This window comes from Chenopodium album, chromosome 3, assembly GCF_948465745.1.
Source record: "Chenopodium album chromosome 3, dcCheAlbu1.1, whole genome shotgun sequence".
Classification (NCBI taxonomy): Eukaryota; Viridiplantae; Streptophyta; class Magnoliopsida; order Caryophyllales; family Amaranthaceae; genus Chenopodium; species Chenopodium album.
Genome location: NC_137836.1, coordinates 78,250,204 through 78,271,208, shown reverse-complemented (window position 1 = coordinate 78,271,208; position 21,005 = coordinate 78,250,204). Strand labels below are relative to the sequence as shown.

General features: G+C 34.3%; 3 protein-coding genes across 4 annotated transcripts; 2 read left to right on the top strand and 1 right to left on the bottom strand.

Moving 5' to 3' along the window:
* Nucleotides 1-7,530: 7,530 nt before the first annotated feature.
* Nucleotides 7,531-10,150, top strand: LOC145617976 (reticulon-like protein B23). The gene is made up of 4 exons (XM_081672755.1): nt 7,531-7,800; nt 8,234-8,375; nt 8,842-8,911; nt 9,731-10,150. Exons 1-4 carry the CDS (start codon nt 7,604-7,606, stop codon nt 9,838-9,840), a joined length of 519 nt encoding a protein of 172 aa, XP_081528881.1. The 5' UTR covers nt 7,531-7,603; the 3' UTR covers nt 9,841-10,150.
* Nucleotides 10,151-11,122: 972 nt separating this feature from the next.
* On the bottom strand, nt 11,123-14,096 carry LOC145617967 (putative mitochondrial adenine nucleotide transporter BTL1). The gene is made up of 6 exons (XM_081672743.1): nt 13,882-14,096; nt 13,541-13,666; nt 13,213-13,307; nt 12,198-12,531; nt 11,688-11,925; nt 11,123-11,442 (listed from the first exon to the last, which is right to left on the bottom strand). Exons 1-6 carry the CDS (start codon nt 13,906-13,908, stop codon nt 11,192-11,194), a joined length of 1,071 nt encoding a protein of 356 aa, XP_081528869.1. The 5' UTR covers nt 13,909-14,096; the 3' UTR covers nt 11,123-11,191.
* A 1,978-nt stretch (nt 14,097-16,074) lies between these two features.
* Nucleotides 16,075-20,391, top strand: LOC145617952 (RNA pseudouridine synthase 3, mitochondrial-like). Of its 2 annotated transcripts, none has more exons than XM_081672726.1 (9): nt 16,075-16,488; nt 17,002-17,067; nt 17,191-17,349; nt 17,449-17,496; nt 17,589-17,669; nt 18,658-18,774; nt 18,882-18,983; nt 19,102-19,260; nt 19,889-20,391. In XM_081672726.1, the coding sequence occupies exons 1-9, from the start codon at nt 16,144-16,146 to the stop codon at nt 20,261-20,263; spliced, it is 1,452 nt and encodes a 483-aa protein (XP_081528852.1). In that variant the 5' UTR covers nt 16,075-16,143; the 3' UTR covers nt 20,264-20,391. The 2 variants fall into 2 exon arrangements, with proteins under 2 accessions (XP_081528852.1, XP_081528857.1); XM_081672731.1 differs by having other exon boundaries at nt 16,415-16,488; nt 17,180-17,349.
* The last annotated feature ends 614 nt before the right edge of the window (nt 20,392-21,005 follow it).

The following is a 21,005-nucleotide window of genomic DNA, read 5'->3' as shown; positions in this document are numbered from 1 at the left end:
AAGTGGACATGTTACCCGTAAAACTTGGTCATAAATTGATATTAGAATATTGTGACATGTACATATATGTATGATAACGACTTGGATATGATGTGAATGAATAAGCCATAATAGAAGACTACGTAGAAACTTTTATGTCTGATGGTCTTCATAATATCTTGCACCATTAGAATTATTAAGAGTGCCTAGAGATGAGATGATAATATGCTTTAAATGAGGAACATATTGAACATTAGATAAAGTCTTGATCTTATCATCACATGTCTTTATTCGAATGAAGTTAGTGCCATGAACTTTGCAATGATTTTTCCCTTTGAAATATATCTATTCTTTTCCAAGAAATAATCAATAAAGAGATCCTTTTGTGAACAACAGCCTTCCAAAGGGGGGTTAGTTATGTATGAGTAAATGCATAACGAGGGGTATAGGGGTCATTTCACGTAAATGCATTTCTGAATTTAGAGTAGTACCACTAGGTGATCAATTGTATCACTAGATGATTAAATGGTATCATTGAACATTTCAGTGGTACTATTTATGTATGTAGTGATAATATATATTCATTCAGTGGTACTCACTACGTGTAGAAATAATATCACTACGGTAGAAATAGTATCACTACATAGTCAATGGTACTATCTAATCTTTCAACGGTACATTTAAAAAATGGCCCCACTTACCCATCTCTCTCCTCTTTTCTCTCACCCCCGTGTGCTTTTTAATATTTTAGTATTAGTTATGCATTTGCAAATGCATAACTAACCTCCCTCACTACTTCCTCCAAATATGCTAGGAACAATCAGAATCAAGCACCCAATCAGGATTTTTTTTTTTTTTTTTTTTTTTTTTTGGTGTAGTAACCAAAAGAATATCATCAATTCTATCTTACCAAAAACGACTTATGCAATTTCCTTAGCCTTTTTCTTGTTTCTTCTCTTTTTATTTAACGTTAAGCAATTGGAAACATCGTGCTCATTCGACTTATTACAATCTTTGCGAAAAAATCCTTGGATTCATTAATTATTGGTACTATTTTTTCAGTGTGATCTCTCTCTTACGTGTAATTTAAACCTTCAACATTTCATCAATATTTCAATGTCAAAATTTTCTTTTAAAAGTAAATTTGATTTAACATCTTCAAAAGAGAGAGAACCATTGTTGCGTGCCATATAGCATGATCTCCCTAAAGGACTCATATGAAGCCGGAAGAGAGACAATTAATCTCCTTGAAGTGCTCATATGAAGGCGGAAGGAAGACAATTAATAGATTGCCTTATCGTAATCTTCAATATTAATTGAATTGAATTCATTGAGATGAGATCATCGAATGAAAGTAAATATATACCTTCGGCTATCTAAATTGTATATAGCCAGTGGCGGAGCCACCTTGTGTCCTAGTAGGGCCATGCCCTACAAGGAAACAAAAGATCAAGTTAAGATTTTGTTTAAATAGAATACAAAGTACATTATTATGTGAGTTAAGTACACAATTAGGTACTCAATTGTATAAAATTTCACTTTTTAGGTACTCAATTATTTTTACTTTGCTTTTGGGTACTGAGTTAAGAAATCAGGCCAAAAAAATTAAATCAGCCAAAGAATTCAGTACCTTGGGTTAAAGAATTTAGTACCCTTGGTTAAGTATGTGGGCCCCACCCGATTAAAAAATTCGCGGGCCAACCCATTTTTTTCCCTTTCTTTTTCTTTATTCCCCTTTTTGCTCCTTTATTCTTTCCCATTTCTGGAAACTTTACTGCGAACGTCGAAGAACAACGAGCAACCTTTGTGCTCGAATCTGGGGAAAACGACACCAAAAGCCGCCATTTTTTTGAGGTAAGCTCAATTTCTCATCGTTTATGTTGTTAATTTGATATAAATTTTGGATTTTTTGCCCATTTGTTGATGTTTGTTGTGACCTAGGGTTTTCGAATTTTGGGGTTTTTTTTGAACAAATTGATGATGTCGATTGGTTGTGGTTTTTGTGTTAAATTTGGGTTTTCGATTTTTTTTTTTTTTTTTTTTTGACAAATGGTTTTGGATGAATTTGTTAAGCAACAATGGCTGATTTTGTGTCTGGACAGAAGAAGCAACAATGGCTGATTTTGTGGCATAGTTGAACTACCAGCAGCAGGGGGAAGCAGCAGCCCTTCTGTTTCTGGTTTTTTTATTTTTATTTTTTTTTTCTACAAAATCTGGCAAAACCTTGCAGAATTTATGCCTAAATAACATGCTCAATGAACCTGTTTTGTTGCTGGTTAAGCTGCTGTTTTTGATGAATTTTGATGAATTTTCTTGCTGTTTTTTATGAATGAATTTTGATGAATTATTATTGATGAATTTTGATGAATTTTCTTGCTGCTTTATGAATTTTCTGCCAGGTTCATGCCTCTTTAAATAGAGAAACCAACGGCTAGTTTCTTAGTCAAATTTAATACAATTTTTTTTTTATATAAATATTAATTTTTTAATCGGGTGGGGCCCACATACTTAACCAAGGGTACTAAATTCTTTAACCCATGGTACTGAATTCTTTGTCTGATTTAATTTTTTTGGCCTGAATTCTTAACTCAGTACCCAAAAGCAAAGTAAAAATAATTGAGTACCTAAAAGGTGAAATTTTTAACAATTGAGTACCTAATTGTGTGCTTAACTCTTATTATGTTCAAGCTTTAGAAGATGTCTTTTCTATCAAAGGTCATGGGTTCTAATTAATCTCTTGCCCAACCATAATTCGATTGATGTCTCTTTGTGAATGTCATCGTGCAGAACCTCCTTAGTTAAACAAGGATCGTGGACAATGCTTTTTCATCTAACTAATAAGTACCCATATGTATATATTATTCTTATACTTCTTTATGAAGTATAAAATAGTCAAAGTGGAAATACCTTTTTAAAAAAAAATTACAAAATAGAAAAAGTGAATATATACTTAAGGCATGTTCATTTCAGCTAAATTTCAGTTCAGTTCAGCTCCGCTCCTAATTTTCTTCTCTCATAAAATATTCATTTCAGTGTTATTAAGTTCAGCTCAGTAAATGTAAACAGACCCTTAATTGGTCCAGAAATAACTTTCAATCATCGAACGTATTCTAATTACTATGTTACATTAAGAATTACCCTCGTGAGGAGGGCTTGTATTCAGTATTTGTATATGCACGCGTAATATATAAAGCGTTAATGAAATGTTAATTTCTTAGGAACAAATTTAAGTCTTAAGATTATTTTCATCATTTGTAAAATCTTTAACGTCATTTGTAAAATCTTTAACGAAAAAAAATATATCAAACTCATTAATCAGCACATGCTAGTATAGTAGTATCTAGGCTTAAATCTAAAAGTCATTAAGCAATAAAAATCCACAGGATGCTAAAATTAGACAAAGAGAGAGCCCAAAGGGTGCATTTGGACTAATTGATCTTGCTTCACTGGCCATAGAAGCTGTAGCAGCAGCCGCAGTGGCAGCAGCAGCTGCAATGCCAGCTGCAGTATCAGCCCCTTCTTCAGCTTCTCCTGCAGCTGCGGCTGCAGCCCCTTCTTCAGCTTCTCCTTCAGCTTCTCCTGCAGCTGCGGCTGCAGCTCCTTCTTCAGCTTCATCTGCAGCTGCGCTTTCAGCTCCTGCTGCCACAACATCTACATCAGCAAATTTACTGTTTCGGAATCCACCTACAGTTGCAACTTCATCCTTAGGTGTTGGGGCTCCTTCGCCAAGACCGTGACCACCTCTACTGGCGTGAGTACCTATTAATCCCCTACCTCCAATCTCACGGAAGGCTGCAATATACACCTGCTTATTTTCCACAACCTTCATGTTGTTATGTTCTTCCTGCATTCCTGTTTGACATTTATAATGCAATAAGAGTTAAAATTTATTTGATAAACTAACATTGGTAATGATTAATCAGATTACGTGATTGTAATTTTGATTCAAATATCGAATTACAATAAGATACAACTAACATAAATTACACAATTATATAAAGTATATCCTAATCTACGACAAATATTATCATAAATATAATATCTATCATACGGAACTATCCCATGGCAAACTAGAATATACCCTGCATTAATGCAGGACACGTATATACGAAGTATATGTTTAGAAAAATAAACTAATAGAGAAAAAAATTTATGTAAAAGTGATTAATTTTTTTTTAGAAAAAACTCTTAATTGTAAAGTAGATAATTCACTTTAGCATCTTTACTATTGCGACAAAAATAGGATATGAATATACATTATTATATATTTTCGGATCTTGTTTGATTGACAGGTGTTAACTATTATAAAGCTATTCACAAATTAGGGTTGTACTCCGTAACAAGTTTATTTGGACATCTCCCATAAACTCTCTTATACGTACCCTCTAAAACTAAGAACACCGTAATTGTAACGAAACATGTTGTTGGATCATGAATTTGTAGCAAATTCATGTAAAGAAAATCTTAATTGCAACAAGAATAACAAATTAAATAATAAATTATAGGAAACAGATATGAATGAAGTAGTAAATACTATATTTGTTACCTAAATTGGAGCAGTTGGTAGTAATTAAGAGAAGCAAAAACTGCAAAAGAAGAACCAAAACAATCGCAAAGAATCTCATCTTCTGTTTTTTTTTGGGGGGTCAAAGTTTTGAGTGGAGAAGTTTTTCAATTTAACGGGTAATTTTTAGGGCAATTGCAAATAAGAATAAAACAAGAATTTTAACAAAGACTTAATAATATATACACTCCTCAATCCTATATTATCTCGAATTTTAATTGGCCGTCAAAGTTTATCCTATATCTTTTAACACTTTTTTTTTTTTTTGGAAACAATATCTTACACTTTAATTAGGAAATAAATTTATATATTTGTATTGGAAGGATAAATAATTTGGTAATTATCTTATTAAGACATGAGATTTGAGAAGTTGAGAGTGATGGAATCTCTAACATTAAACAAAGTTTTCAGAAATGAACTTATTATAAAATCCTTGGATTACACTTTTGATCCACCCATACACTCCTCCGTATTTTCAACCTCATTTTGTGATTAATACATAACCAAAATTGTAGTATTTGAATCTAGTTAGATTGATTTTTTGGGATGTATAATTTTCCAAGTTCCCACAGTGCAATAACAAGTACTCGTAACAAATAAAGTACATCACTTGTACAATACGTTATATTTCTATCAATATTTTCACAAACATTTACGTGGTAAACTGAAAACTAATTTTGACACACGTATAAGTGAAACAAATGAAAATTGAAAATTGAAAATTGTACTCTGTGTCAAAAAAATCACTTTGATATTAAATTTAACTGCCTTTAAAGCGGAAGCTTTGGCATGCATGTATGGATTACAATGAGCTTTGGATCGAGGGTTCACTTCCTCACGGTTTTTACTGACTCATATGATGTTGTTACCCTTATTCGGGGGGATGGCCATGGTAACATCGCTTATCTTTGGCTCATTCGTAAGATAAAACAGCTTGGCTCAATCTTTCAATACTGTAATATACATAAGGCGGATCAACAACATCGCATGTTCATCTAGCTCATCAAATCGCGGGAGAAGTGGCGGTTACTTTTATTTGCTTTAGTAATTAATTTGTCTCTTAAACATATATATATATATATATATATATATATATATATATATATATATATATATATATATATATAGGGTGGTTCCGCTGAAAACAGGGCTTATGCTGAAAACAAGGCTTATGCTGAAAACAACAAATCTCAACCATTCATTATTAGCATAAAAGATCAGACGGCTTAAAAGCCCTAAAATCTTTCCAACCTTACATATAATCAATTCAACCGTTTTAGACATACTTAAATAAAGTAACTTTATTTAAATTGACGACATTTAAATAGAGTAACTATATATAAAAATAACGTAACTATATATAAAAATAACGTAACTATATCAATTTTGACGATATTTACACAAAGGTCATTATATACAAAAATAAGGTAATTATATCAATTTTGACAACATTTACATAAAGGTCACTATGTACATAAATAAGATAACTATATCTACTTTGAGTTTTTGACACCATTTACATAAAGGTCACTATGTACATAAATAAGATAACTATATCTACTTTGAGTTTTTGACACCATTTACATAAAGGTCACTATATATAAAAATAAGGTAACTACATCAATTTTGACAACATTTACATAAAGGTTGCTATATACAAAAATAAGGTGACTAAAACAAATTTTACAACATTTCCATCATGCTAAGGTCATTACATACAAAAATAAGGTAACTATAAATAAACTTCGGATAATTATATCAATTTGACGTCATTTACCATAGGTCACTATATACAAAATTAAGCTAACTTTATCAAGTTATAACAATTTTGACGACATTTATACAAACAAGGTTATAATATCAATTTTGTTGAAGCTTGCACATAGGTCGCTATATTTAAAAATAAGGTAACTATATCAATTTTTACGATATTTACACAAAGGTCACTATTTTATATAAAAATAAGGTAACTACTCGTATATTAATGGTGTCTATATGCAAATTATTATTTTTTATGGTGGGTAAAAATAGAAAACGCAGAGACAATCTACCCATACTTCCTGCATTTAACTGCTAGAAAGTGGGCTTGTTGGACTGTATTCCTGCTAGCTTTGACACAAGCTATAAAATCTCTAGAACTTGCTGCGTCTTTTATGTCTATGATGACCTGTTTGAGCTCTTCCTCCGCCTTGGTTTGAATTTGTAGGGCTTGTATCACTATATCAGAGTCCAATTTGATCACCAGATTGATGAAATCTGCAGGAGTTTCTTTGATCGCTTTAAGTATCGCCAATCCTTCGGCTTGATTTGGAGTTCATGCGAAAATTCTTGGGACACCTTGAAACTGTTGGGATTGTTCTTGTTCTGCTACCCATGCCACTGCCCTCCATGCCTTCTTCTTGTTGTTTTCCTGACACTAATGTAATATAATCCAATACATTAACATTGTATAATTCCAAAAATTGAATATTAAGGTATAATAATCCAAAAATCAAACATTCATCATACCTCCTATGTCTTGCAAATTAACTCATGTTGAGCTTCGAAGGCCTCTCCTTTTTAACATAATCTAATCCAAATTGAATAAAAATGAACAAAAAGTGAGAACATCATTCAAAATTATTACGAATAAAAAATATACAATGATCAAGCCATAGTACAATTGTTGAGCAAAGCCATGAAAATTTATGAGTATGACGACGAAACGAACAACATATAACAAGGTGTGGATCATGTGAAAACAAGCCTATACTTGGCCTCCTCTTCCGCCAAAACATATCCACACTCTATATATATATGTTGTCTATATGTTGTCAAAATAAATATATGTCGTCAAAAAGCCAGAGTATCACGTAGTATATATGTTGTCAAAATATATATATATATATATATAAATTAAAAAATTAAAAAAAAAATACCTATCTATCATAATGAAAGTATTCAAAGAAGGCAACTTTAAAGCCAAAGTAAAAGTTCTAAAATACCCCTAAACTGGCAAACCTCATCAGAAAGAAACTGTCAAAACTGAAAAAACCCCAAATTTGATCAAAGTGAGAGAAAATGGAAGACGACGATGTGCAGCAACATCAAGGCCAACAAGGAGGAAAAGCTATTGTTTTGCTAATTAGTGGAACATTGATTTATTACCATTGTTGTTTCCGCAATTCCAGTTTTCTCTCTCTTCTTTCCGATGTCTTCCTCGTTATTCTCTGCTCTCTCGCCATTCTTGGCCTCCTCTTTCGCCATTTCAATATTTCGTATGTGATTTCATCTTTTTCATTAATTTTGTGATTTTCTCTTTTTTTTTTCTTGTTGGGGTTTTGTTGTTTTCCCCAATTTTGATCGTTATTTCAACTGGGTTTGTTTTTAATTGAATTACCTATTTTGAGATTTCTTTTTAGGGTTTTGGTTTCTAATTGATGAGGGTGATGATGTGGGGTTTAATTTTGCTGCTGTAATGCGAACCCTTTGAAGTTTTCTTGTAGTTGATCTTCATAATTTTAATTTTTTTGGGAAATTTTTATATTTGAATTGAAGAATTGGGTTTTGATTTTTTTTTTTTTTTTTTTTTTTTTTGTGTGTGTGTGTGATATGCAATGGAATTTCGGGAAAAGAACCGTTGAAAGTGTATTAATTTTGGGTTTGGATTTGGATTGTATTTAAATTGTATTGTACTTTATGCAAATGCAGGGTGCCAGTTGATCCATTAGAATGGCAGATTTCACAAGACACTGCCAACAGTATTTTTGCGTGTTTGGCTAATACTGTTGGGGCTGCTGAGTCTGTTCTTCGAGTTGCGGCTACGGGTCATGATAAGAGGCTCTTTGTTCGGGTATATAATTCTTAGTCATATGTGCCTCTTGGCCTTCTTCTTGGTTATGCTGATTCACATTGATATGCATGGTATAAAGTTTCTTATTGCTTTTGTTTCTCAGCATTTGTCAATAGTGGGGCAAAAAAATGGGATGTGCATTCTCTTTTAAGAGTCTTGTTCTAATTATGATTGTGAACCTTATGACATTAACTGTGTGATACCAGAGCATACCTGTGTCCTTGGAAATATGGAAGATCAATTTACTCGTATTACATGTTATGTTTTGTTATTTTCAGTCATAGTAAATGCTGTTATGGTAGCTGTATGCCTGTATATCTTCAAGTTGCTCTAATAAGTCTCTCTTGACCATGAGATGGACCTAGTATTGGTTGCCAAGTTTGTGAATTGTGATCTGATGTGGATGTTTAGAGAAGAATTTGGTGTCTGAGATTGGTGCTTCATAACCGTCTTGTGTGTCTTGCAGGTGGTTGTCAGTCTCTACTTTCTGTCAGTTCTTGGAAGGATCGTCTCTGGGGTGACAGTTGCTTATGCTGGTACCTTCCTTTACCCGTTTCCTTATGTATTATGTGCTTCAGTTTGTAAAATTAATGAAAGTTAATGTTGATTCTTTGTTGCAACTGGCAAGTTAAAGAGTGCCTCTGCATTGTTTATTTGAAAATGAACATCTGATGTTCTGGTGTACCTACTAAATACGCAGTATTCATAAGTTTCTAATAAATTGCTATTGCTATTTGCATCTTACAAGATCATCACTGGCTTCCTGGCTGGTTATACTTTTCAGTTTCAGTAGGAATCATTTAGGCAGGTATTTGGGTTTTTTTTTTTCGCAAATTTCACTGGCCTCGGCCTGGTCTTTGAAATTGCTTTCCCAGCCATGGCTATGTAACATCATTGAGTGGCCTTTCATCATGCTTTCTCTATGCCCTTGATTGTAGTTTTACTTTCGATGACTTGCACCCACTTGGGTTGCTTACTTTAGTCAGAGTTCAATACTTGGGTTTTATTTGGCCATGCTACAGACTGATTTCAGGTTTTTCAAGATCACAATATTTTCTTGTTTGTGGGGTTTGAGGCGAAGGATGATTACGTGTCATACTAGCATATAATCAACTTGCATTTTCTAATCGCCTTTTTATTCTCTATTCTATGTGCCAAAGGATTGTGCATGGTGCATGCTACTCATTTATCCCTATTCGTCAACTCATTTTTTTTCCTGCTCTTCCTTGTTGATAATGTTTGCCAATTACTGCTTTGAATAAACTACTGGTCATTCTTACCATTGTGTTTGTATTGGTTACATCCAGATCATCACGTTTATTGCATAGCTAACTTATGGTGCTATTTTCGTTCAGGTTTGTGTTTATTTTGCCTCTACATGTTTGTCGAGAGCTCACTGCCACTCAGTAGTCGACTATCTCAGTATTTAGCAAGAAGAGAGAGCGCAGTAGAAATACAGGATTAATATGTACGAGTATACAGCAGGTCTCGTCCCTCTGACATTCCTGTATTCTACACCAACTATACCCCTCTGCCATACCTGTATATGAAAATTAAATGTACTTTACCAATTACTGGTGTACTAATTGTAGCTGTCATTCGATTTTAGTTGTATGTGTTACAATTTTGGTAAATAGTACGGAGTAGCAACTGTTAGATCAATTGTGTTAATGAGTTAAATGCCTTCGTTTATTTTGGAATAAAGCGTGAAGTGTTCATACTCTTTATGTGGTTTCAATGCTAATTAGAATTGGAGGAAATTGTAGTTTTTTCAACTGTTTTGGCTCTTTTTTGTTATTTGGTGAATTTTCACAAATTTAGGGGTTGTTTGGTTGACAAATAAAAACATGGGAAGTTGGAAATCCTAGGAATTGAAATTCTTTGATGGTGTGTTTGGATTCTAGAATTTCATTTGAAATTCCGGAATTGGGACAATTATAGTGTTTGGATGTCCAAGAATTTCAAATGAGGAATTTGCCCAAATTATACAACTACCAAGTAATAACCCATGAAGGTAAGGATTTCAAATGACAAGGTAAACCATGTCATTTGAAATACTCAAATTCAATAATTCAAATGATGCATTTGAAATGAAATCTATCTTCCCAAACACAACCTAAAGTTGTTTGGTTGACAAATTCATGGGAAGTAGAAATTCCCATGAATTTCCACTTCCCACAAAATGGGGAAAGTTAATTACCTAGGGGGACCTAGGTAAGTGGAACTTCCACTTCCCTTAATTAACCAAACACTTTTTAGAATTTCCTAGAAAGTTCAATTTCATGGAAAATCAATTTTCCAAGGAATTTGCAATTTCCTTATTCAACCAAACGAGCCCTTATTTTACGGAGAAACATGCTAATTTTGCAACTGAAATGCAATGTCTTTACTCTTTACCGATGATTTCAATACATTTGAACCATGTTACAACAGTGACAAGCGGAGCTCAACACTAACGAATTGATAAACCTTTAAATGGCAAACAAGAGCAATTTATCCCCCAAACACTAACACTGTGGGGTAGGCCACGGGTAATTGTGCTTCAAGAAACATAGTAATTAGAGTAGTTTCACAGATATTCTTCATTAATTAACAAAAAGTTTAATCCGAAACAAGATTAGTAACTCGGTCAATGTGGTTGGAACTCCTAAATCCTAAAGAACCTAGATAATTAGATTTCTCTCTTTTTAAATGATACACAGCCTCTCATTATGGTTGTAATAGAGGGCCAATGAGCAAAATTCTAATTGAAGCAAAACAACATTATCATATATCATCTCCTCTCTTAAAACAGGGGACGAGGGTTTTTAAGATGCTTATAGATGGCGTCTTTCAAGTAGTAATATGTCTTTCCAGGCTTCATAAAACATCCAGGTGATGCCTGAGTTTGGCATGACTTTCAAAGTACTTGCTCCCCAACCTCTATAAAGCCCCATTACACCTTCTTCCCGAATTACTTCGGCTAGTGCTGCAGCCATATTTGGAGGGCATTTGCCTTGTAGTGCTCCAACCATCAACCTTTTCCGAGCAACCTCAAGGGGAAAGCTAATTGTACTTGCTGTAAGACCTACCAAAATACAATAACAATAAAGCCTTAGTCCCAAAATGATTTGGGGTCGCCTAACATGAATATACATCACAAAAAGCAAGACTGGATAAAGTTTAACCAACCACATAATTGCCTATCATCTAAAAAAAAATATAAGAACTAGCTTATAATGGCATGGAATGATCACTCAACAATAAAAAAGCACAAAATAAGCTCGAGAGAATTTATGTAACAAAAATAAAAAATGGAGTCTAGTGTTTCACCTGAAACAGCTCCAAGCAAAAGCATCTCAACACGGTTCAGCTTTTTCTTATCCTTTGCAACACAGTAAGATGTCTTTAATTTGTCATACATGAAATAGTAGCATGTGCTATATGGGAGCATCCCCACAAGGGTTGGAGCAAGACCAGAATACAAGGCACGAACACCTCCATCTTTGTAAATTTTACCAAGAGCAACTGTTAAATTAGGGTAATCCTCAGGTCTCACAGTCAATCGATCCTGCCAGAAAGAAGCCAGCAACCAATGTTATTTACAGAGCAAACATCAAAGAATAATATGTGCCATATGGAAAACATCAAACAAATTCCCCAGGTATTCAAGAACGGCAGCATTCTTCACCATATCCCCCCAATAAAATCGAAGAATAAAAAAGTGGCTTTCTAATAAGCTTATCAATTAAGATGATGGCTTTTCACGTTTATGTCAATAAACAAATAAAAAGATCAGAAAAGAAGATGATAAAACAGACGGCAAGCCTTCAGCTTAGATACCTTAACAACTTCCAGAGGATGGCAAGCAAGTGTGCCAGCAATACCAGCAGAAGCACCTGCCAGGCCAACTGGAGACAACCATGAGAGAGGAATGGTCAAAGTGATGTCGCCAAATTGAAGCTTTGGATCTCCATCACGGATCCATTTCTCTTGGGTCGATGTCATTGTTCGCTTGACCCACTCAAATGTTCCAAGCTCAATTGCTTGAGTAGGGACTATGCGCAGCATGTTAATAGTATTTCCTGCCCAGAGACCTTGCCACCCATGCTGCTGAACAACCTCAATGAAGCTTCCAGGTATACTTCTAGACCCAACACCAACGACCATTCTTGTCCTGAGATCATGATGTTAAAATTCAAGAGCACAGCCAAATTAGACACTTAAAATTTGAAACAGCAAATACTCATTGCAACCAAGGAAGTACAGCTCAATTGCCTCAGTATTCAACACTACCCATCAAGAAAATTAACTGATGAGTCAAAAATCTCTGATAGCAAAAATTATGGACAACACACCGAATACTATAATTTCAGATTGAGTTGTGGACTTCAAGCAGAGTAAATAAATCTTTAGCAAGACATGCAAAACGATTACATGCACACAAGTTCATTAAAAAAACCCAAACACAAAATCTAAGAAACAGATGAAGAGTGGCATCACAATTTAATAAAAGACAATACAGGAAAGCTACATTTCAGCATGCAGGAGCAGGACAGCTAAATTTGCATCATGTGGTACAGTTATTTACACCAGACCATGTCAAATGAGTTTTCATGTTGTAAGTTGTATAAAGAGGGTCAATTCCAATGTCAGATGAAATGAACATGCAAGTAAGAATCAGAAACTTCAGGTCACAGATTGTCATTAATGTCCAAAGCAGTTTCCATTTTCTAACACATTTCGCCAAACTTGCATGCATCCTTTAACAATGCATTCAGGAAGAAAAAAACCAATGTAAATACATATACAAGCCAAAAGCAATTGAACATGAAGATTATTTGAAACGAAAGCAAACCTGATAGTTTCAAGAGGTGCTAAAACAGCCTTTGTCATTGCCCCTGCAAGAGCACCACTAAGAAACTCACCTACTTCTCTGGTTCCAATAAAATCCTGAGCCACATTATATCAGCTTTTCAGTCAATTACATACATCAATTCAACTAAACAGACAGCGAAAAATCAATCTATTCATGCATGATGATGAAGTATCAACACTGATAGACAGAAGATAAAAATCTTACTCAATGTCCAATTTCATCACATGCATTTGCAACCAAACCAAATTAAACCTCTTAAGGATTGCATAAATTCTAAAGAAATAAGTACATAAATAAATAAATATACCTGAAACGCTTTTCCAATGTCAGGAACTTGAAATTTAAGGTCCAAATTTTGGGCTTTTTCAAGCTCCATCTCTCTAGGAAGCAAAACACCTCCATGGACATCCCCAAATACCAACTGCTTGTTATTCTGCAAATTCAATTCTATACCCATTATTATAAAATAATTTTTTTTTTTTTTAAAAAAAAAAAAAAAAAAAAAATATATCCCAGATATCATCAATCAATTCTACAAATACCCATTTCAACAAACACACAATTAGAAAAAATAAAATAAAAAAGAAAAAAAACAGACAAAAATATCAAAATCAAAACTTTGGAAAAGAAACAGATTGTAGGACATACCTGAGAAGATGGGGATTTTTGGATCATTTGAAATAAATTGAAATCCAAAAAAAAAAAAAAAAAAAAAAAAATGTTGGTCGCTCCCTCTTCAGTGAGTTGAAGAGGTGCGAAAAGGGGGGAAATTGAGAAGAACTGTCAAAGAAACTATTTTTATTTGTTTTTTTTTTTTTAGGGTTTATGGGTTTGGGTTATTTTTGTTGGGCTTAAAAATCTTGGAAAATCTGAGGAAAAAAAAAGTTTGGCGAATTTTATGGGAATTAAGTGGGACCGACAACGTTGGACGAGGTGCCGCGCCCTTGTTTTGATTTGTTGTTGCTGGTAAGAAAGTAACGTCTGTAGTCTGGAAATTGTGCAGTATTGTGACACGGGACACGGGTGATTAGAAAATGAGCATCTTTTTTGCACTTTTTTAGTTGGATGTTCTTTTTTGATTTTTTTGCATGAGATATTTTTTGTACAACATGAGATAAGTTGCAATTTACAATTGGTGATTGTTGATATGTTGTTGAGCTTCAAAAGAGTTTTTGAGTTGGATGGATTCATATGGGGTTGTTTGGTTGCCAAAGAAAGAAAAACATGGGAATTCGGAAATTCTATGAATTGAAATTTTTTGAAGTTGTTTGGTTAATAAATTCATGGGAAGTAGAAATTTCCATGAATTTCCATTTCCCACAAAATGGGGTAAGTTAATTATGTAGGGAGACCTAGGTAAGTGGAACTTCTCATGGGAATTTCCACTTTCCTTAGTTAACCAAACAAATTTTAGAATTTCCCTGGAAGTTCAATTTCATGGGAAATCAATTTTCCAAGGAATTTGCAATTCCTACATTTAACTAAACGAGTCCTATGTTGTATACAATTCCCATATTAATAAAAAACTCTAAAGAGAAATGAAATTCTTTCCTGTTTCTTTTCACGATGGACAATTTCATAACTTTATATCATTTCATAACTCTTGGTTATTATCTACCATAAGACTAGAATGATTGTCCTTGCTCAATGGGTCTACATTTAATCTTGATATCGTCGTGTAGGTATCTAATAAGGAACATGAGTGACACATGCCCTATAATATTTCAAAAGATATATATATATATATATATATATATATATATATATATATATATATATATATATAAGTAGTACATTCAAAATGAATAATTTGAAGATAAAACAATGCAAGCATGTATTGAACTGGCGGTTTACAAATACCTTTCATAGACACCATTTTAAAATCATAGATCCACCCCTTTATATATTGTATAAAGAGTTTGATGAGGTTAGAGTAATAATAGTGTCAGGGTTGTTACTTGAGTGGTTTGCAAATGTCAAGTGTATATTATGTTTGTTAAGGCTTAGCTCGATAAAGAAAGATAAAATTGATATGGGGCTTAGTATGTAACAGATTTGAACATGTGGCCATGAGAGTCATAATGAAACATCGTAATGTCACGAACTTTAGCTATGGATAATTAAAAATTACGACTAATTTAGTGGTGAGTAGTTAAAATTTCACTTATTTCCACTCCCCTCATAGGGATCCTTGCTCGACTCCCGTCTCTTGAATTGGCCCCCTTCTCCCCTAAGTTGTTGTAAACTTAATTTTGATGGTTCAACTGTAAATATTTTAACTTTTGCACGAGTAGTCATAATGGACCTCTTAGGTAATCATGTAGCAGTCAAACCTACAACTTATGATATTGTAAGCATTGTTAGCCAAACAAAGCAATATATTAGATCACAAAGTGTTTTTTATTTTTATTTTTTAAAATTTTGTTAGAAATGGAAACAATTCAATTACTCCGTAATAAAAACGATAGCTTATGCACAATCAAATATCACATAAGATAACAAAATGTGAGTTATGTAATTATCGATAATATGGATATTACTCTTTATGATAACTCTAGTTTAATTATCATTCTTTTTCCAAATGCATAAGAAATTCTCCTCGTGAGGGAGGTCTCTTATTATTTTTACTTTTTCTTACCTTTATTGAAAAAAATAAAAACAACCTAAACTTAAAAATATAACCATACTCTAATCGAGCAGTTCCATAACCATAAGTCCATAATGAGTATCGAACATCTCAATTAAGGCCCCACCCCTTGGAACTTCAATTCCCTTATACGGCTAGAGTGCTAGAGTAGCTAGACCATCTTCCGAGTGATACAACTAACTACCAAGTACCAACCCCACCTCACTTAACTCACTCATTCATACTTTTGTTCTTCACATCAAAATCATCCTCTAAACTTAACCATGACCATCTTCCTTCGCCGAAACCACCGCTACTTCCACTCACCACACCAACTAACAACCGCCTTTCGACACTACTCCCGATTATCGCCGCCCCGACCCACCGGGCCCGACCAAGTGATTCGGGTCGTGAACAACATAGCCCATCTGGGAAGCCCAAAGGAGGGCCCAAAACCCCGTCAGCTTCTTTCTCTCCCTCCGTTTCCGTCTGACCCTTTGCCCGCCAAGTGTTCGACGAAATGCCCCAATGGAAAGCAGCATACCCGTGTTACTGCAATCAGTTGGGTCAAGTATTATTTTGATGAAGTTCATGATTCTGTTATTCAGTCTCATTTCAATAAAGGCCTTGTGAGTTTATACGATTGCATCTTTTATGTTTGGCTGATTGCTGGGTTTTCTGTTTTTAGTAGTTCTTGATTTTGTGAAATGAATTGTATTTAGTTGTATAATTATCATGTTTCAATTTCTGGGTATTGTTTATGTATAATTTATGGGGGTTTTAGACTTTAATCGATTATCAGAATGTATTAAATTTAGGTTTCAGGGTATTGTTCATGTAAATTTATGGGGTGATGTAAATTTTTGTAGAAATTAATCATTGAAATGAACGAACTTTCAGGTTTCAGGGTATTGTTCATGTAAAATTTATGGGGATAAAGTAAGGTTTTTAGTACTTAATCGTTCATCCGATTGAGTGAACATCTAGGAGTTCCTTTATTTGTAAGCTACTAAGCTGAATTCTACTAGAAGTATATACTATAGTAGTAGCTAACATTGTTGCACCCCTGAATTTATATTGGTAGTTTAAGCATTAAGGTGGAGGGATTTGATGTATGAGTTTATGTTGTGTTTTGGTTATAGGTGCAGATAGAATATCCGAATACAAAAGGCTCGTCGAGCATCCCTGGGAAGACGTCTATGAGGAAGGTAATGCCCATTTCAGTCATTTGTTTGAGAATGCCGTCTAATGATGTGTACACTTGCAATTTCTTCCTGCCTGTAATTTCCATGTCGGTTTAATTTTCCTACAATTCTACAGCTAATCTACAGATTAAGCACAATGAAGCGATGAAGGCAGGTACGAAAATCCTTGTACCTGTGTCAATTGCTGAAAGTAGGATTTCAAGGAGATTTGATCCCATACCATGTGGAACTTTAAATCCAAATGCTGATGAAATAGCTTACTTGCAGAGGCTTGTTAAGTACAAGGCAGGTCCCCAGCTATTATATTTGCTATAAATGTTTAATTTTTTTTTTGCCTGAGATTGTATTTTGTCCTGATTCCTCCACTTCTGCTGTACATTTCAGGATTCGGCTATTATTGTGCTTAACAAGCCTCCAAAGTTGCCCGTGCAGGTGACTGCATTAGAAAGCATGTCTATATTTTGCTGTAGAATAATGTTCGATTGCAATATTTGCTCATTTTTTCTCTTACTGCATTGTGACAGGGGAATTTGCCAGTTCATAACAGCATGGATGCTCTTGCTGCTGCAGCATTATCTTATGATTACGAGGAAGGTCCTCAGTTGGTAAGCTTTTGTCAAAATTTCTTGTAGTATGTTAGTATATATGCTTTGCATTTGGTAGTATTGATGAACAGTACCTGCTTACTTAGTGATGTCTATTCCGAATACGAGTAGTATTTGTGTGTCCATTTCCCAATATCTCTTATGAAGTTAGACATTGCATCCAGTCTACACTTGAGGCTATTTGAACTATGGTCATTGAAGAATGTATATTTTGTTCCTTTTTCTTTCCCTATTGCTTTTCTGATTTGGAATTCTATTGATAGAATTGTCTCAACAGTGGCCATTTGTTTGATGTATCCATGTGCAATAAATTGTAGCGTATAAGAACAAATTTCGGTGTTATTTATAAGTTAAATGAGTGTTATGAATTGAAAAATTGAGGGAGATTAAGAGTAAGAAGATGATAGTTGAACATCCAATTTAAATATTTTAGTAAACTATCGAGTTTTTGTTACTACTTACTCTTTACCATACCGTGATAAAAGGTAGTTAATGAAGAAATGGCATACTTATATGAAAGTAATAATCATCACTCACATTAGTCACATAGGACATTCCATGTAGAATTAGACTCAAACTTAAAAATGTAATTATTATACCTCAAAGACATTGTATGCAATGAGTTGTGGGGATCGTATCCTACCTGTCAATGCTCAGCCAATGAAATGAAGTATAGAGCATGAAACACTTGCTTGGTTTGGTAACTTTATGTCCTTTCAGATTACATCAAGTTGGTCATCCGACTCCTAGCTTATGTGTAGGCTACTATGCTCTGTAAGCGCAAGCTTGTTGCTACTATTTATGGTCCTTGGGCGTACGATAGAATCCGTTATTTTATATCACTGATAGAATTTTCTCCTTAGTTATTTTTAATAATTTGATAATTGACATGAGTTTGACATATTAGTGCATCTTTTACTCCCCTCTTGTCAGGTTGCCGAAAATATGGAATACTAATTGCATCCATCTTATTACTGTCTCTTTTAAGGTACATCGTCTTGACAGAGAAAGTAGTGGTATCCTTTTGATGGGAAGGACAAAGGAGAGCACTTCTTATCTTCAAAAACTGTTTAGCAATATGAATGTTGCAAACACATCATGTCTGGTATTGATATTCATCCATTTGTCACTGTTTAGTGATGATTTTATAGTCTACATTTTGGTTTGAAGTTGCAAATCTTGAACTCTAAATTAAGTATATTTGTTTTATAGGCCTGGAATGATGCATGTGGAACTACATTTATGAAATATTGGGCATTGGTCATAGGGTCCCCCAGAGAAAAGGAAGGTGTGATATGTGCTCCTCTCACAAAGGTTTTCTCTCATTCTTTGACACATCCCCCCCCCCCCCCCCCCCAAACGAAAAAGGTGCTTTTGTTACTTCTTTGTTCATATATCAGGTTTATTAAAATTGGGAGCTTTTTTTTCACAGGTGCTTCTCGATGATGGAAAATCCGAGAGGGTAATGCTGGCTCATCCATCAGGTTTAGAAGCTTATCAAGAAGCTTTGACTGAGTATCGGGTACTTGGCCCTATGATCAATGGGTGTTCATGGATTGAACTACGACCACATACCAGCTGGAAACATCAGGTAAATTTATCCTCTTCTGTGTCACTCATCGTAAGCTAGCTACTATGTCTATTTGCTTCTTAATCAACGCATGGAATATAAGTTAAGACACTCGTAGACTATGAGAAATTTTCTGATGCACCAGCAATGCGTTAATTTTTCTTTCCCTATTGTGCACATAGTAAAGAAGAAGCAAAGCCGTATTTGCTGTTCTTTGAGTAAAAATGGTAAAATATTTTTGTGTACCATTTTTGCTTAGAGGTGTTAAGGGGGATTAAGTTTCTTGAAATTTTGTATTATCAGGTATGATAATAGTGTTTTTGTTGGGTTAAGCAAGTCAGCTAACTCACAGAAATCGAACACCATACAGTTTGACTGTTGGATTTCTATCTTTCTTGATGCTGTAGTCGGAAAATACAGACAACCGCATGATGATTTAGATAAAATTATTAAAATGGCATTGAAGGACATTTAAAAAGGAGTTTACATCTTAGTGCTACCATTATTCCTTTCATGGTAATGAAATTTTTGCCGAGGGCCATGTCTTGATTTAGCACTTTGATGCTCTGTTTTTTACTTGAAACTGAAGCATTTATCTTAAGCAATTGGAAATGGTGATAATTTCATGATATCCTTGTGCCACCTGTAGCTGCGAGTCCACTGTGCTGAAGCTCTTGGCACTCCCATTGTGGGTGATTACAAGTATGGTTGGTTTGTGCATCAGAAGTGGAAGCAGACACCTCAAGTTGATATTGAGCCAATAAGTGGCCAGCCTTACAAGTTGCGGCGGCCAGAAGGTTTGGACATTCAGAAAGGCAGTGTTTTATCTAAAGTTCCATTACTACACCTCCATTGCAGAGAACTTGTTCTGCCTAATATTGCTAAGTTTCTCAGAGTTTTGGGACAGAGGTCTGAAGACTACCACCCAAAGCTCAATGAGAAACCGGACGTCCTCCGAGTTGTTGCATCTATGCCTTCACACATGAAAATCAGTTGGAATGTCATGTCTTCTTATTTGGTCTGAATTACACCCTGCTCATTTCAGGTCATCAGATGTATAAAATGTTTAGACTGCACTCCAATCTGTACAATTTTGCAAGGTCAATGTAAATAAAAGTTTGCATACTATCTTCAGGTTCAATTTCCTTCTCAGTATTTCACCGAATTTCTCTTCACACGTTTTCTTAAAAGTCTTAGTTAGATCAGCGCTTTGTTCTATCATGCTACATTCATAGATCTAATACCGGAGTACCTAGGCCATTATAAAGTTGAGAGAAAAGGTAAATGTATAGGATGAAGGGGATAAGAGGGAGAAGGTGAGGTATTAGGATAGAAATAATTTCATTCAGAAAGTATGTTGTACTCTTGAGAGTACTATTTCTGGCCTAGTAAAATGTTGTTCAATTGTTCATCTTTTCATGTATCAAAGAGGACTGAAGCTCAAATTCTAAGTCATTCCCAGATCATATCTCAATTTTGTTACAATCAAATAACACTTGCTCATGGAAAAATCAAACAAGTGAAGAAAGTTGGAATCCATATTCCACAGTAGTAACTAGTAAGTAACCACCCTCTTAGTAGTTAATAGCTTAGTGTACAACATTATATTTTCAAAGCACACCATTTTTTTTTCTTTTAAAATTTTTTTTATTAATTTTTTTTTTTTTTTGGACGGGAAAAGCTACAACAATTTGAAGCTACAACTTCTGTGATGAAAAGTCACACCATTTGTAACTTTTGTAGTACCAAATTGATAATTTTATTAA